This window comes from Odocoileus virginianus, chromosome 30 (assembly GCF_023699985.2).
Source record: "Odocoileus virginianus isolate 20LAN1187 ecotype Illinois chromosome 30, Ovbor_1.2, whole genome shotgun sequence".
Taxonomy (NCBI): Eukaryota; Metazoa; Chordata; class Mammalia; order Artiodactyla; family Cervidae; genus Odocoileus; species Odocoileus virginianus.
The window spans coordinates 31679016-31692368 of record NC_069703.1 but is presented as its reverse complement, the minus strand read 5'-3'; the positions used below and the strand labels follow the sequence as shown (position 1 = coordinate 31692368).

General features: G+C 48.9%; 1 protein-coding gene across 3 annotated transcripts; it reads left to right on the top strand.

The window, feature by feature from the left end:
• Window positions 1-954: 954 nt before the first annotated feature.
• Window positions 955-13086, top strand: PLA2G2D (phospholipase A2 group IID). 3 transcript variants are annotated; one of them, XR_011484729.1, is made up of 5 exons: window positions 955-1060; window positions 4392-4539; window positions 6285-6391; window positions 11344-12555; window positions 12648-13086. XR_011484729.1 is itself a non-coding variant. In XM_020899178.2 (4 exons), the coding sequence occupies exons 1-4, from the start codon at window positions 1021-1023 to the stop codon at window positions 11490-11492; spliced, it is 441 nt and encodes a 146-aa protein (XP_020754837.2). In that variant the 5' UTR covers window positions 955-1020; the 3' UTR covers window positions 11493-13086. The 3 variants fall into 3 exon arrangements, 2 of the variants coding, with proteins under 2 accessions (XP_020754837.2, XP_070314927.1); XM_020899178.2 differs by having other exon boundaries at window positions 4395-4539; window positions 11344-13086; XM_070458826.1 differs by having other exon boundaries at window positions 11344-13086.
• The last annotated feature ends 267 nt before the right edge of the window (window positions 13087-13353 follow it).

The window sequence follows — 13353 nt, the reverse complement described above, 5'->3', positions numbered from 1 at the left end:
AAATAACCCATATGCCCAACAATAGGGGGTTCTTTAAATGAATGGCATATAAGACTACCTTTCAAAATGTTTCTGCGGAAGATGATTTAACAACATAGAAATATGTTCAAGTTATTTTAGTAAATGAAAAGACAGACTACAATGTTTTACCTGTAGCATTTACCAAATCTGGTCAGGGAGACGTGCGGAAATATATATATATACACACACACACACATATATATATATACATATACATATATGTATACATATAGTAACAGAACCAGGAAAACATTGATACCAAGATCTTAATGATCAAAGTAACTTAAGTGCCCATCAATGGATAAGTCCATAAAAAGATGTCATTTTATGTATGTGTGTGTGTGTGAGTGTGTGTGTATGCAAACATGTTAAAATAGAGAGTAAAATGGTGGTTACCAGGAAGTAGGGGATGGGGAGGGCTAGGACAAATTTTGTTTATGTGTACGAACTTGCACCAAGTAGTAAATGAGTCCTAGCGACAGTACAGTGAATACAGACAACAGTGTTGTGTTGCAATCACCAAACTTGCCTAGAGACTAGATCTTAATGATTCCAACCACAGAAAGAAATTGTAATTATGTGACGTGATAGAAATGCTAATTATTGTGGCACTAACACTCAGATTATGATATACAAATGTATCAAATCAATATATTGTACACTTAAGTTTACACAATGTTATATGTCAATTTCATTGAAAAAATTAATGGTGATGAATGGATTCACAAATGATTTTAAATTTCTTCTAATTGTTCATGTATTCCAAATCTTCTATGCCAAACATGCAATCAAAAACATTTTTTAAAGACATTAAAAAACAGGAATAATAAAACTCCGCTTTGCCAGAAAAGAGGAAACACAAAGAGCACGGGTGACCTCCGCCAGAGCTGAGCTGGGAGGGGTGGGAGCGCGTTCGGCGGGTCGGGGTCATCTGATATAAGGGGCTGCTGGCCGAGAGGGGACTTCCAGCGGCCGGCTGCACTGCCCTGTGCTGGGATCATGGACCTTCCCCTCCTCTGCACACTGGTGGTCTTCGCTGGTAAGTGGGGGCAGCACCCACAGCCGGGAAGGCGGGGAGGGAAGCCGGGATGCCCGTGTCTCTTTCCTATCGGAGCTGCTGTGCTGGTCTTACTGCCCCGGTCTCCAGGCCCCCACTGTTCGGCCCCTGCAAGGAGTCATCAGTGGCTCAGGCCCCTGGAACAGTGGTTTCGGTCAGAGAGCTATGGGCGGCCAAGCAGCGTGGCAGGAATGGACAGGAAGCTAGAAGTTCAGAAACTAGGGTCCAGCTGAACTGACGTTGTGGTACTTTGAACACAAACTACAGAAATGGATCTGCTCTCCTGTGTCCCTCTCACCAGATGATAGTAATCTCTTACATATGCACACCTCTCCACACCTTTAGGGGGCTTTCCCGTGACTCAGTCAGTAAAGAATTGCCTGCAATGCAAGAGACCCAGGTTCAAACCCTGGGTTGGCAAGATCCCCTGGAGAAGAAAATGGCAATCCACTCCAGTATCCTTGCCTGAGAGATCCCATGGACAGAGGAGCCTAGCAGGCTAGAGTCCATGGGGTTGAAAGAACTGAACACGACTTAGCGATGAACCACCAGGTTTTTACAACCCTTTCAGCTCCCTTGACCCTGGGGGTTCTGTTGTCCATTGGGAAACGGCGAAGTTTCCACCTGATCTTTAACAATTCAGATGTTGCAAATCCGGTTGCTCGCAAACTGGAGTTTTTACTTGTTGATCCATCTCAGAATATGTGATATGAGAAAGGATTTGCATTTCGTTTTTTAATGTGCTTTATGTTATTTTGGGGGCTCCCAAATTCCCAAGAGAAACACATCACCAGGGTTACAGTGAAAACCATTTGGAAAATTGCAATCAAGTTGCAGAAATTCATCTCTCAGATGCAAAGAGGCAGTATGGTGTAGAGATGAAATACACAGATGAACCTGCATTCAGATGCTGGCCCATCAACTTCTGGTGGTATGACCTTGGCCAAGTACCCCTACCCGTCTCTATCCTCATCTGTAAAGTGGCACAATAACATCCTCTTCATTGGGTTGTTAGAAGGACTCTAATTAGAAAATATGTACAAAACACTCAAGAAGTGTAAGCAACAGTGTGCAGTAAGTTAACAGACAGTGCATGCATGAGTTAGTGTTGAGTGACATTGCCCCGCCACTGTCGCTAACCCTTGGGAGAAGGGGCTCCATCCCTCTCAGCGACAGCTGAGGATGGAAAAAGCTACCAAGGCAGGAATCACTGTTAACCTGAGCCAGTGTCCCAAAGCCCTCTTGACCACAAGTTGAGCTCCTCCATTCCCCAGGGCTGGGTTGACCTCACTGTAAAACTGCAAGAAATATATAAGACCCCCGAAATCACCCTGAATCCAAGCTGAACTTGCTTGGCGAGGAACAGCTGTAGAATTCAGGTGTGAATTTGTGTGGCTACTTCTAAGCTGAAATAGAAAGGCCTGAACTTCGGGTGCACAAGGGGATGGAGGTGCAGCGAAAGGTGAGATTCCGAGTTCGGATCCCTGGCTGGGCTACTGGGTGGACATTAACTCTCTTGGCCGTGGGCTGTTTCTGGGGCTTTGTCACCAAATCTGGGGTTCCGGGGGCCTGGGGTCATTCCTCAGCACAGTCAGAATTAGGAAGGTTTCTCTTTAACATCTGTAGAGCTAGAGCCGCCGTGGCAAACTAGAGCGTCAGTGTGGATTCCACACTCTGGGGTCACGACCTACCTGCAGGTCCCAGATGCTGCCAGTCACAGGTTAGCTGTAGCGCTGGGGGCTCAGGCAGTAACACATCTGCCTGAAATGGACCCAGATTCGATCCCTGGGTCGGGAAGATGCCCTGGAGAACAGGATGGCTATCCACTCCAGTATTCTTGCCTGGAGAATCCCGTGGACAGAGGAGCCTGGCAGGCTACAGTCCGTGGGGTCGCAAAGAGTCGGACTCCACCGGGTAACTGTCACTTTCTTCACCAGGCAAGCACCCTGCTTCTGATGGCATCCCCGGCCCACTGCATGAGTTCATCCCAGCCCCAACATTGCCCAGGAGGGCGCTCCCCTGGTTATTACTCACTTTATTTGAGTGTAGAGCTTTCACTATAACACCATTTACTTGAGGGTAGGGGGTGAGCATCCAAAACGAGGGTCACCAAAAAGGGCCTCCCCAGCCCAGTCTCTCTGAGACTCTGGGCTCCATCTGCGTTCTTGGGTCATCTCCCAAGGTCGCACACAGGTACGTTCCAGGCCCCTTTGCATCTCGTGTGTTTCTCCCAAGTTCTTCCCTGAATCCATTGGCTTAATGTATTTTATTTCTCCTCACTCAATGTAATGCATTCCTCTCTCCCAATAAAATGCATTCCCCTTATTATCATTTCTAACCAGCAGATATTATGACTGGTGAAAAATATTCATGAAACACATTGATTTCTAAATCACACTGTTTCCCAAAGGAGTCATGCATAGTTTTTTAAAAGAGGCCTTTTTTTTTAATGATTGTATTTATTGTATTTTATTTTTGGCTCTGCTGGGTCTCCGTTGCTGGGTGAGGTCTTTCTCTAGCAGCGGTGTGGGGAATTCTGGCTTCTCTTGTGGAAGGAAGGCTCTAGGGGGCGTGGGCTCAGTGGTTGTGGCCCCACGCTCTAGAGCACAGACATAATAGTTGTGGTGCACGGGCTTAGCTGCCCCTCGGCACGCGGGGTCATCCTGGACCAGGGATTGAACCCGTGTCTCCTGCACTGGCAGGCGGATTCTTTGCCACGGAGCCACCAGGGAAGGCCCCGTGCATACTGTGCGGGTTCCTATGGGCTGTGGTGGGAGTGGGGGTGGCGGGGGAGTGTCTTCCTCCTGTAGAGTGTGAACCCCGAGACGGAGAGCGGGACCCGACGGCCCTGGGTTTCAACCCTGCTCCTCCGTCTACCCGCTACTGTGACCTGAACAAGCTACTGAACCTCCATGCGTTCATCCCTAACGTGGGGATTAAAAACAGGATTGATGGTTCCAATATTGCTTTCTTAGTTTTCATACATTTATCATGATGAGAGGAAACTGAATGGGGAGGTGTACGGGATCTCCTTATATGATCTTGGCAACTTTTCTCTACACCGAGGATAAACCAGAATAAAAAGATTAAAAGAAGAGTATCTCACGGGATGCGAGGAGTCAATAGATCACTACATGAAAGTATCCATAGTAATCACTTAGCAATTGTCATCATATTTTCAATAGCCGTAGGGTTTGTTGTTACTTATTATCCGAGGTCGTTGGTTTGGCCCAGGCAGAGCACAGGTGCCAGGCCTGCAGCCCACTGGACTCCCCTGAGATTCACGTTCTCTCCTTGTGGCTGGGCCCCTTGGCAGGTGTGGTTCCAGCTGAGGGCGACATACTGGACCTGAACAAGATGGTCAGACAAGTGACGGGGAAGATCCCCATCTTCTTCTATATGTCCTATGGCTGTTACTGCGGAATTGGTGGCCGAGGCCCACCCAGAGACGCCACAGACTGGTAATTCCTCCCAATCGTGCTCTGCCTCTACCCAGGGACCCTCCTCTTTCCCCTCCTGTTTCCTCTCCATCCATTTATTCAACTGGTACCATGTGCTGTTGAAGCCTAGCCTGAAGGATTTTGAGCATTACTTTGCTAGCAAGTGAAATGAGCACAATTGTGCGGTAGTTTGAACATCCTTTGGCATTGCCTTTCTTTGGGATGAGAATGAAACCTGACTTTTGCCGTCCTGTGGCCACTGCTGTTTTCCAAATTTCCCTGGCTTATTGAGCATAGCACTTTTATAGCATCATCTTTTAGCATGTGAAAGAGCTCAATTGGAATTCCATCACTTCCAATAGCTTTGTTCCTAGTCATGCTTCCTAAGGCCTACTTGACTTCACACAACAGGATGTCTGGTTGTAGGTGAGTGATCACACTATCGTGGTTATCCAGGGTATTAAAGCCTTTTCTGTATAGTTCTTCCATGTATTCTTGCCACCTCTTGTTAATCTCTTCCACTTCTGTCAGGTCCATACCATTTCTGTCCTTTATTCAGCCCATCTTTGCATGAAATACTCCCCTGGTACCTGCAATTCTGTTGACGAGATCTCTAGTCTTTCCCATTCTATCGTTGTCCTCTATTTCTTTGTATTGTTCACTTAAGAAGGCTTTCTCATGTCTCCTTGCTCTTCTCCGGAACTCTGCATTCACTTCGGTTTATCTGTCCCTTTCGCTTCTCTTCTTTCTCAGCTATTTGTAAGGTATCCTGAGACAACTATTTTCCTTTCTTACACATCTTTTTCTTTGTGATGATTTTGGTTACCACCTCCTGTACAATGTTCCGAACCTCAGTCCACGGTTGTTCTTCAAGGCACTCTGTCTATCAGATCTAATCCCCTGAATATATTAAATCACCTCCACTGTATAATCATAAGGGATTTGGTTTAGGTCTCACCTGAATAGTCTCATGTTTTTCCCTGCTAGGAACTCCACTGAGCTCCGATCCAGCCCCAGCCCTCCCGGAGGGTTCCCCAGAGTTTCTGAAGGCTGCCTTGCACTCTCAACCCCAAAGTAGTTAGAATAGCCACAAAGACTTCCCATTGCCACTGAACATTGTTTTTTAAAAAGTCCCACTTCTTTTTGCCATGATCTCACTTGGCTTTCACAGCAACCCAGGGATCTGCCACAGGAGGGATGAGAGCCAGCCAGGCCCGAGGTCAGCACCGTCACCCACCACATACAGGCTGTATGATCCTGGGCAAGTGGCCTGACCTCCCAGAGCCTCAGTTTCCTCATTTGTGAAATGGGGATAATACTAGTACCTCTATCCTGGAGCGGCCAAAAGGATTAAGAGCGAATTCCTTGATAGAGCAGGTGCCTGGTATACAGGAGGGAATCTTCCCTCATAGCTCAGAAGGTAAAGAATCTGCCTGCAATGCAGGAGACCCGGGTTCGATTCCCGGGTCAGGAAGATCCCCTGGAGAAGGAAGTGGCAACCCATCCCAGTATTCTTGCTTGGAGAATCCCATGGACACAGGAGCCTGGCGGGTCATAGTCCATGGGGTCGCAAGAGTCAGACACGACTTAGAGACTGCACCACCACCTGGTACTGAGGAAGCACTCGAGAAGCTCTAGCTAGAAAGAAGCCTAGACCCTGCAGGCCTTGACTTCCGAGGCGGACACGCGGTTTCTGCTCTGGGGCAGGGGCAACCTGAGACCCGAGTCTGCCAAGGACTCACCCACCTCCTATCTTCTCCTGCCAGGTGCTGCCATGCACACGACTGCTGCTACGGTGACCTGACTCCCCACAACTGTGACATCCGCTACGACCACTATGACTACACCTTTTTCCGGGGGCAAGTCCACTGTTGTGAGTGCCGGGGCCTCAGGGCTGGAGTTGGAGCCTGAGCAAAGGAGCTGCCGCACGCATTGCTTTCACATGCTGCGTGAGAAAGCCCAAGCTGCTCAGCCTCCCTGCTTTTCGCAGATGTCCAGTGGCAATATCTGGGCTGGGAAGGAGAGGCGGGAATAGGCGTAGGAGGACTGAGAGGTCCCATAGAGACTTTGACCCCTTAGGATCTGGAAGGCAGCCGGACCTCAGCGTAGATCCCAGACCCACTGCTGACCACTGTGTGACCTTGAACACTTTGCTTACCTTCTCTGAACCTCAAGATCCTCCACTGGAAATTCAGGATAACAGTATTCTACTCCATAAAGTTAACTCAAAAACTAAAATAAGAGGAGACATAAGGTGCCCTGCAGATGCATGCTAGATAAATCACTCAGGCTACCGAGGTTCAATTCAGTTCATTTCAGTCACTCAGTCGTGTCCAACTCTTTTGATCCCATGAACCACAGCACGTGAGGCCTCCCTGTCCATCATCAACTCCCGGAGTTCTCGCAAACCCATGTCCACTGAGTCGGTGATGCCATCCAACCATCTCGTCCTCTGTCATCCCCTTCTCCTCCTGCCCTCAATCTTTCCCAGGATCAGGTTATTTTCAAATGAGTCAGTTCTTTGCATCAGGTGGCCAAAGTATTAGAGTTTCAGCTTAAGCATCAGTCCTTCCAATGAACACCCAGGACTGATCTCTTTTAGGATGGACTGGTTGGATCTCCTTGCAGTCCAAGAGATTCTCAAGAGTCTTCTCCAACACCAGAGTTCAAAAGCATCAATTCTTTGGCGCTCAGGTTTCTTTATAGTCCAACTCTCACATCCATACATGACCACTGGAAAAACCATAGCCTTGACCAGATGGACCTTTGTTGACAAAGTAATGTCTCTGGTTTTCAATATGCTGTCTAGGTTGGTCATAACTTTCCTTTCAAGGAGTAAGCGTCTTTTAATCTCATGGCTGCAGTCACCATCTGCAGTGATTTTGGAGCCCAGAAAAATAAAGTCAGCACTGTTTCCACTGTTTCTCCATCTGTTTCCTATGAAGTGATGGGACACGATGCCATGATCTTAGTTTTCTGAATGTTAAGCTTTAAGCCAACTTTTTCACTCTTCTCTTTCACTTTCATCAAGAGGCTCTTTAGTTCCTGTTCACTTTCTGCCATAAGGGTGGTATCATCTGCGTATCTGAGGTTATTGATATTTCTCCTGGCAATCTTGATTCCAGCCTGTGCTCCCTCCAGCCCAGCATTTCTCATGATGTACTCTGCATAGAAGTTAAATAAGTAGGGTGACAATATACAGCCTTGATGTACTCCTTTTCCTATTTGGAACCAGTCTGTTGTTCGATGTCCTGTTCTAACTGTTGCTTCCGGATCTGCATACAGGTTTCCCAAGAGGTAGGTCAGGTGGTCTGGTATTTCCATCTCTTGAAGAATTTTCCACAATTTATTGTTATCCACACAGTCAAAGACTTTGGCATAGTCAATAAAGCAGAAATAGATATTCTTCTGGAACTCTTGTTTTTTCGCTGATCCAGCAGATGTTGGCAATTTGATCTCTGGTTTCTCTGCCTTTTCTAAAACCAGCTTACACATCTGGGAGTTCATGGTTCACGTATTGCTGAAGCCTGGCTTGGAGAATTTTGAGCATTACTTTACTAGCGTGAGAGATGAGAGCAATTGTGTGGTAGTTTGAGCATTCTTTGGCACTGCCTTACTTTGGGACTGGATTGAAAACCGACCTTTTCCAGTCCTGTGGCCAATGCTGATTTTTCCAAATTTGCTGGCATATTGAGTGCAACACTTTCACAGCATCATCTTTCAGGATTTGAAATAGCTCAACTGGAATTCCATCACCTCCACTAGCTTTGTTTGTAGTGATGCTTCCTAAGGCCCATTTGACTTCACATTCCAGGATGTCTGGCTCTAGGTGAGTGATCACACCATCATGACTATCTGGGTCATGAAGATCTTTTTTGCACAGTTCTTCTGTGTATTCTTGCCACCTCCTCTTAATATCTTCTGCTTCTGTTAGGTCCATACAATTTCTGTCCTTTACTGAGCCCATCTTTGCATGAAAGTTTCCCTTGGTATCTCGAATTTTCTTGGAGAGGTCTCTAGTCTTTCCCAGTCTGTGGTTTTCCTCTATTTCTCTGCATTGATCGCTGATGAAGGCTTTCTTATCTCTCCTTGCTATTCTTTGGAGCTCTGCATTCAAATGGGAATATCTTTCCTTTTCTCCTTTGCTTTTCACTTCTCTTCTTTTCACAGCTATTTGTAAGGCCTCCTCAGACAGCCATTTTGCTTTTTTGCATTTCTTTTTCTTGGGGATGGTCTTGATTCCTGTCTCCTGTATAGTGTCACATACCTCCATCCATAGTTCATCAGGCTCTCTGTCTATCAGATCTAGTCCCTTAAATCTATTTCTCACTTCCACTGTATAGTCATAAGGGATTTATTTGGGTCATACCTGAATGGTCTAGTGGTTTCCTCCACTTTCTTCAATTTCAGTCTGAATTTTGCAGTGAGTTCATGATCTGAGCCATAGTCAGCTCCCGGTCTTGTTTTTGCTGACTGCGTAGAGCTTCTCCATCTTTGGCTGCAAGGAATATAATCAATCTGATTTTGGTGTCGACCATCTGGTGATGTCCATGTGTAGAGTCTCCTCTTGTGTTGTTGGAAGAGGGTGTTTGCTATGAGCAGTGTGTTCTCTTGGCAAAACTCTGTTAGCCTTTGCCCTGCTCCATTCTGTACTCCAAGGCCAAATTTGCCTGTTACTTCAGGTTTTTCTTGACTTCCTACTTTTGCATTCTAGTCCCTTTAATGAAAAGGATATATTTTTGGGGTGTTAATTCTAGAAGGTCTTGTAGGTCTTCATAGAACTGTTCAACTTCAGCTTCTTCACCATAACTGGTCAGGGCATAGACATGCATTACCCTGAAATTGAATGGTTTGCCTTGGAAACGAACAGAGATCATTCTGTTGTTTTTGAGATTGCATCTAAGTACTGCATTTCAGACTCTTTTGTTGACTATGATGGCTACTCCTTTTCCTCTAAGGGATTCCTGCCCACAGTAGTAGATATAATGGTCATCTGAGTTAAATTCACCCATTCCAGTCCATCTTAGTTCGCTGATTCCTAGAGTGTCAGTGGTAGCTCTTGTCATCCTCTTTTTGACCACTTCCAATTTCCCTTGATTCATGGATCTAACATTCCAGGTTCCTATGCAATATTGCTCTTGACAGCATCGAACTTGCTTCTGTCACCAGTACCATCCACAAATGGGTGTTGTTTTTGCTTTGGCTCCATCCCTTCATTCTTTCTGGAGTTATTTCTCCACTGGTCTCCAGTACGATATTGGGCACCTACCGACCTGGGGAGTTAATCTTTCAGTGTCCTATCTTTCTGTCTTTTCATGCTGTTCCTGGGGTTCTCAAGGCAAGAACACTGAAGTGGTTTGCCATTCCCTTCTCCATTGGACCACATTCTGTCAGAGCTCTCCACCATGACCCATTCATCTTGGGTGGCCCCACACGGCATGGCTTAGTTTCATTGAGTTACCAAGGTTACTGTTCATTTTTTCTTCATCATCGGTTCTTAGAGCAATTTAGGTAAAAATACTTTTTGATATTTTTTTTCTGTTGTTGGGGGTATAATTGATTTATCTTCAAAAAAAACTTGATGTTTTTGTCCTGGGAATTGGGGAAAAAATTGGAGGTGTTGTTTTTCCTTGCTGTGGATTTTTGAAAAAGGAAATTTGAAATTTTTGCTTGGGGGGGGCGAATTCTGAGCCACCTGGGAAGCCCTGATCTCCATTTTACTGACAAGAAAACGGAAACTAGAGTGAACTGTTTGCTCAGGGTCACACAGATACACATGAGAAAGCCTGGGTTAAACCCGGGGTCAAAAAGCCCAGGGCCATGCCAAGAAAGGCGCAAGTCCTGGGGGGAAACTGAAGGCTCCCCAGCTGTCCCTTTTTTAACTGAGAATTAGGGGAACGCTGTAATGGAAAAATTTTTTGCCATTTAAATGGAACCCAATCCGACCTTTTCCTAAAATCCCAGGGCGAGGACCGGTGGCTACAGTCCAAGGGGTCGCAAAGAGCTGGACATGACTGAGAGACTTTACTTTACTTTACTATGTGCCAAAGGCTTTGCCTACTTATTTTAATCTGAATATATATGTATACATATTCTTTTTCAGATTCCTTTCCCTTATAGATTATTACAAAATACTGAGCAGAGTTCCCCATGCTATAGAGCAGGTCTGGCTCTCTTATCCCCATTTGACAAATGGTGAAACTGAAGCAGCATGGCCCGTCTTTGCTCAGAGTCTTTGCACATGCGGTTCCTTCTGCCAGGAGCAGTCCCTCTCCCCCACCCTGGCGTTCCAGAGCAGCAGCAGCAGCTGACTCTTCTGATCTCAGCTCAGAGGGCTTTTGGCACCAGTCCGTCCCATGGGTTCCCAGCTCAGGGCCCCTGCCTTGCCCTTACTCCCGGGTAAGCACAGTTGCACTCACTTCTGTGAAGGGCAGGGAAGCCTGGCACGCTGCCATCCGTGGGGTCACAAAGAGTCGGACACGACTGAGCGACTCAACAACAGCAACCACACACCTCTCGACGTCTGCCCCCCGCCCCAGGGGAGTGTGAACTCGCGTGTCCATTCTGCTCTCCTCTCCCTCCTGGGACTGCCGAGGGATAGGTGCGCAGTTGTTTACTGAACGGATGAGTGAACGAAGGAGCAATGTCATGCAGGGAGGTCATGCCCCATGCCCAAGGTCACAGAGCCAGAGTCCAGGTTGCTGGGAAGGGCACCAAAGGCTGGTCAAGGGCTGAGCTGCCTTCAACAGCTCCCATCCAGGGGCCACACCCACCCCGCCAGGGAAGGGGCAGACCGCTTACGTGCCCTCCTCCACCCCCTCACAGCCACCAAGGGGAGCTGGTGTGAGCAGCAGCTGTGTGCCTGTGACAAGACATTGGCCTATTGCCTGCAGCGGAACCTGAACACCTACAAGGATGACCTGCGTTATCTGTCCAGCTGCGAGGGCGAGATCCCCGAGTGCCACACCCTCTAGCCTGTCCCTCGGCATCTTGAGCTCTGGGGAAGACCCCCAGGACCACCGGCCACACCCTCAACCCCAGTCTGGCGCCTTCAAAGCATCCAGGGAAGAGGAAGGGGCTTAGCCCCGCCCCTAGCTCCCACTTGCCTCGTGGACCTTCTGAGTCTCCCCAGCTGTCTCCTCTGAGGGTGGATTGAGATCTTAGGAAAAACCAAGGCCCGGCAGCACCCAGGGGAGCGTGTTTGGGCCAAGGCGGTGGGCACTGGGGGCAGGGGCGGGGGCGGGGTGGGGCAGGTGGTGCCTTCATGCCCACTCACCAGGCCCCTCCAGGCTCCCCCTGCCCTAAAACACCACCCAAGCAGCTGCCAGAGTGGCCTCTGTAAAGGGCGATACGGATCTTTCTGTCCATGGGACGCCACTTCTTCCAACCCCAAGGCCCCGTCCTGCCTCCCGCTCCAGCCCACCCCTCCAGCCGTCCCAGGTCACACATGTACCTATGGTTGATTCAGGCTGATATGTGGCAGAAACCAACACAATGTTATAAAGCAATTATTCTCCAATTAAAAATAAACAAATGAAAAAAACCCCACAACTCCAGGGCCCTGCACCATCCAGGACGGGGTGGGGGGCAGCGGGCGGGGAGCCTGGGTCCCGTCTCTGCCTGGCACTGTGTCCCTCTCCCTTGGAGCCTTGGGGGCCCTCGCAGACTTGCCTCGTGCCTGTCTTGGACTCACTGCAGCCCTGGTGCCGGAAGCAGTGCCCAGAGCCCAGAAGGGGCTCAGGAAATACTTTTCGAGCGAAGGACTAGACCAAGCCGCCAGCTGCCTGGGCTCCAGGCACCCGGTCTGCAGGCCACGGGGCTTCCGGGCGCTCTTTCCTCTCTGGCTGCCAGGCGTTTGCTCAACCTGGGCTTCTGCGGCGACGCTCCGCTGGCCTGCTGTCTCCCAGCTAGCTAAGCCCACCCCAGGCTCCTCGGGGTCCAAGGGCCGCTTCCTCTCCAGTTCCAAGGGCTCACGCCCAGCCTCAAGCTCCCGCGGCACTTCACGGGTCTTCACCTTGCCGAGCTCCCACCCGCGTGGTATGTGGTCGTCTGGCCTGCTCTGCGCAGACTGGAGCTCCGGGAGGGTGGAGTCCGTGTCTCTTGCATCTCCCCTTCCTCTGCTCCCCCAGGTGCTAGGGGCGCCAGTCAATGCTTTGGAATCAAATGAGCCCCCAGAGGAGAGACGGAGGTGGGGGCAGGTGGTGTTCAGGCCCCACCCAGATCCCCTCCTGGCCCAGGTCCCCAACCCAGGGGTCGGCTGCCAAGTCTGCACTTCGGCCTCCTTCACTTGAGGATTTCCCCAGGCTGCTGGGCGCTGCCATGCCCATCACCCACCCCTCGTCGCCCACCTCTAACCAGTGAGTTGGGTGAATGATGCCGTGGAGGGCATAACCGCCCTTCTCTCCACCTGATGCAAGACCATCTGGGTCATACACTGTGTGCCCCAGAGCTCCTCCTGGGTTCAGGCTAGATGTCTTGATTTGTGCACTGGCCAACCTGCTTTCCTCTTTCTTCTGTCAGTTTCTCCCTAAGGGTACTTCCTCAATAAATCATTCCCTTGCCCAAGAATTCTCGTCTCAGGCTTGGCTGTTAGGGAAACTGCCTTCAGATGGATGGATGGATAGATGGTGAATATATTCTTACAAGAAGTCCCAACCTGTCATTCATATATGCTTAGCCGTGATTCCAGCTACGTGGCCGGGGCACCTGGAGCCACCCACACCCTCCGGTCTGTGACACACATCTGTGAAAGAGCTGACTGAGTGGTTTTCCTTCCACGTGAAGCTCAGAGGCTCATGCCGGAAAGCATAGCAGAGGCTCTGAACTATGGGTGCC

Excerpts from the sequence above, each read along its gene's own strand:
- PLA2G2D (XM_070458826.1), top strand. The coding sequence starts at position 1,021 with ATGGACCTTCCCCTCCTCTGCACACTGGTGGTCTTCGCTG. Across the intron at positions 1,061-4,391 it reads CACACTGGTGGTCTTCGCTG|CAGGTGTGGTTCCAGCTGAG; the intron begins GTAAGTGGGGGC and ends TGGGCCCCTTGG. Across the intron at positions 4,540-6,284 it reads CCCAGAGACGCCACAGACTG|GTGCTGCCATGCACACGACT; the intron begins GTAATTCCTCCC and ends TTCTCCTGCCAG.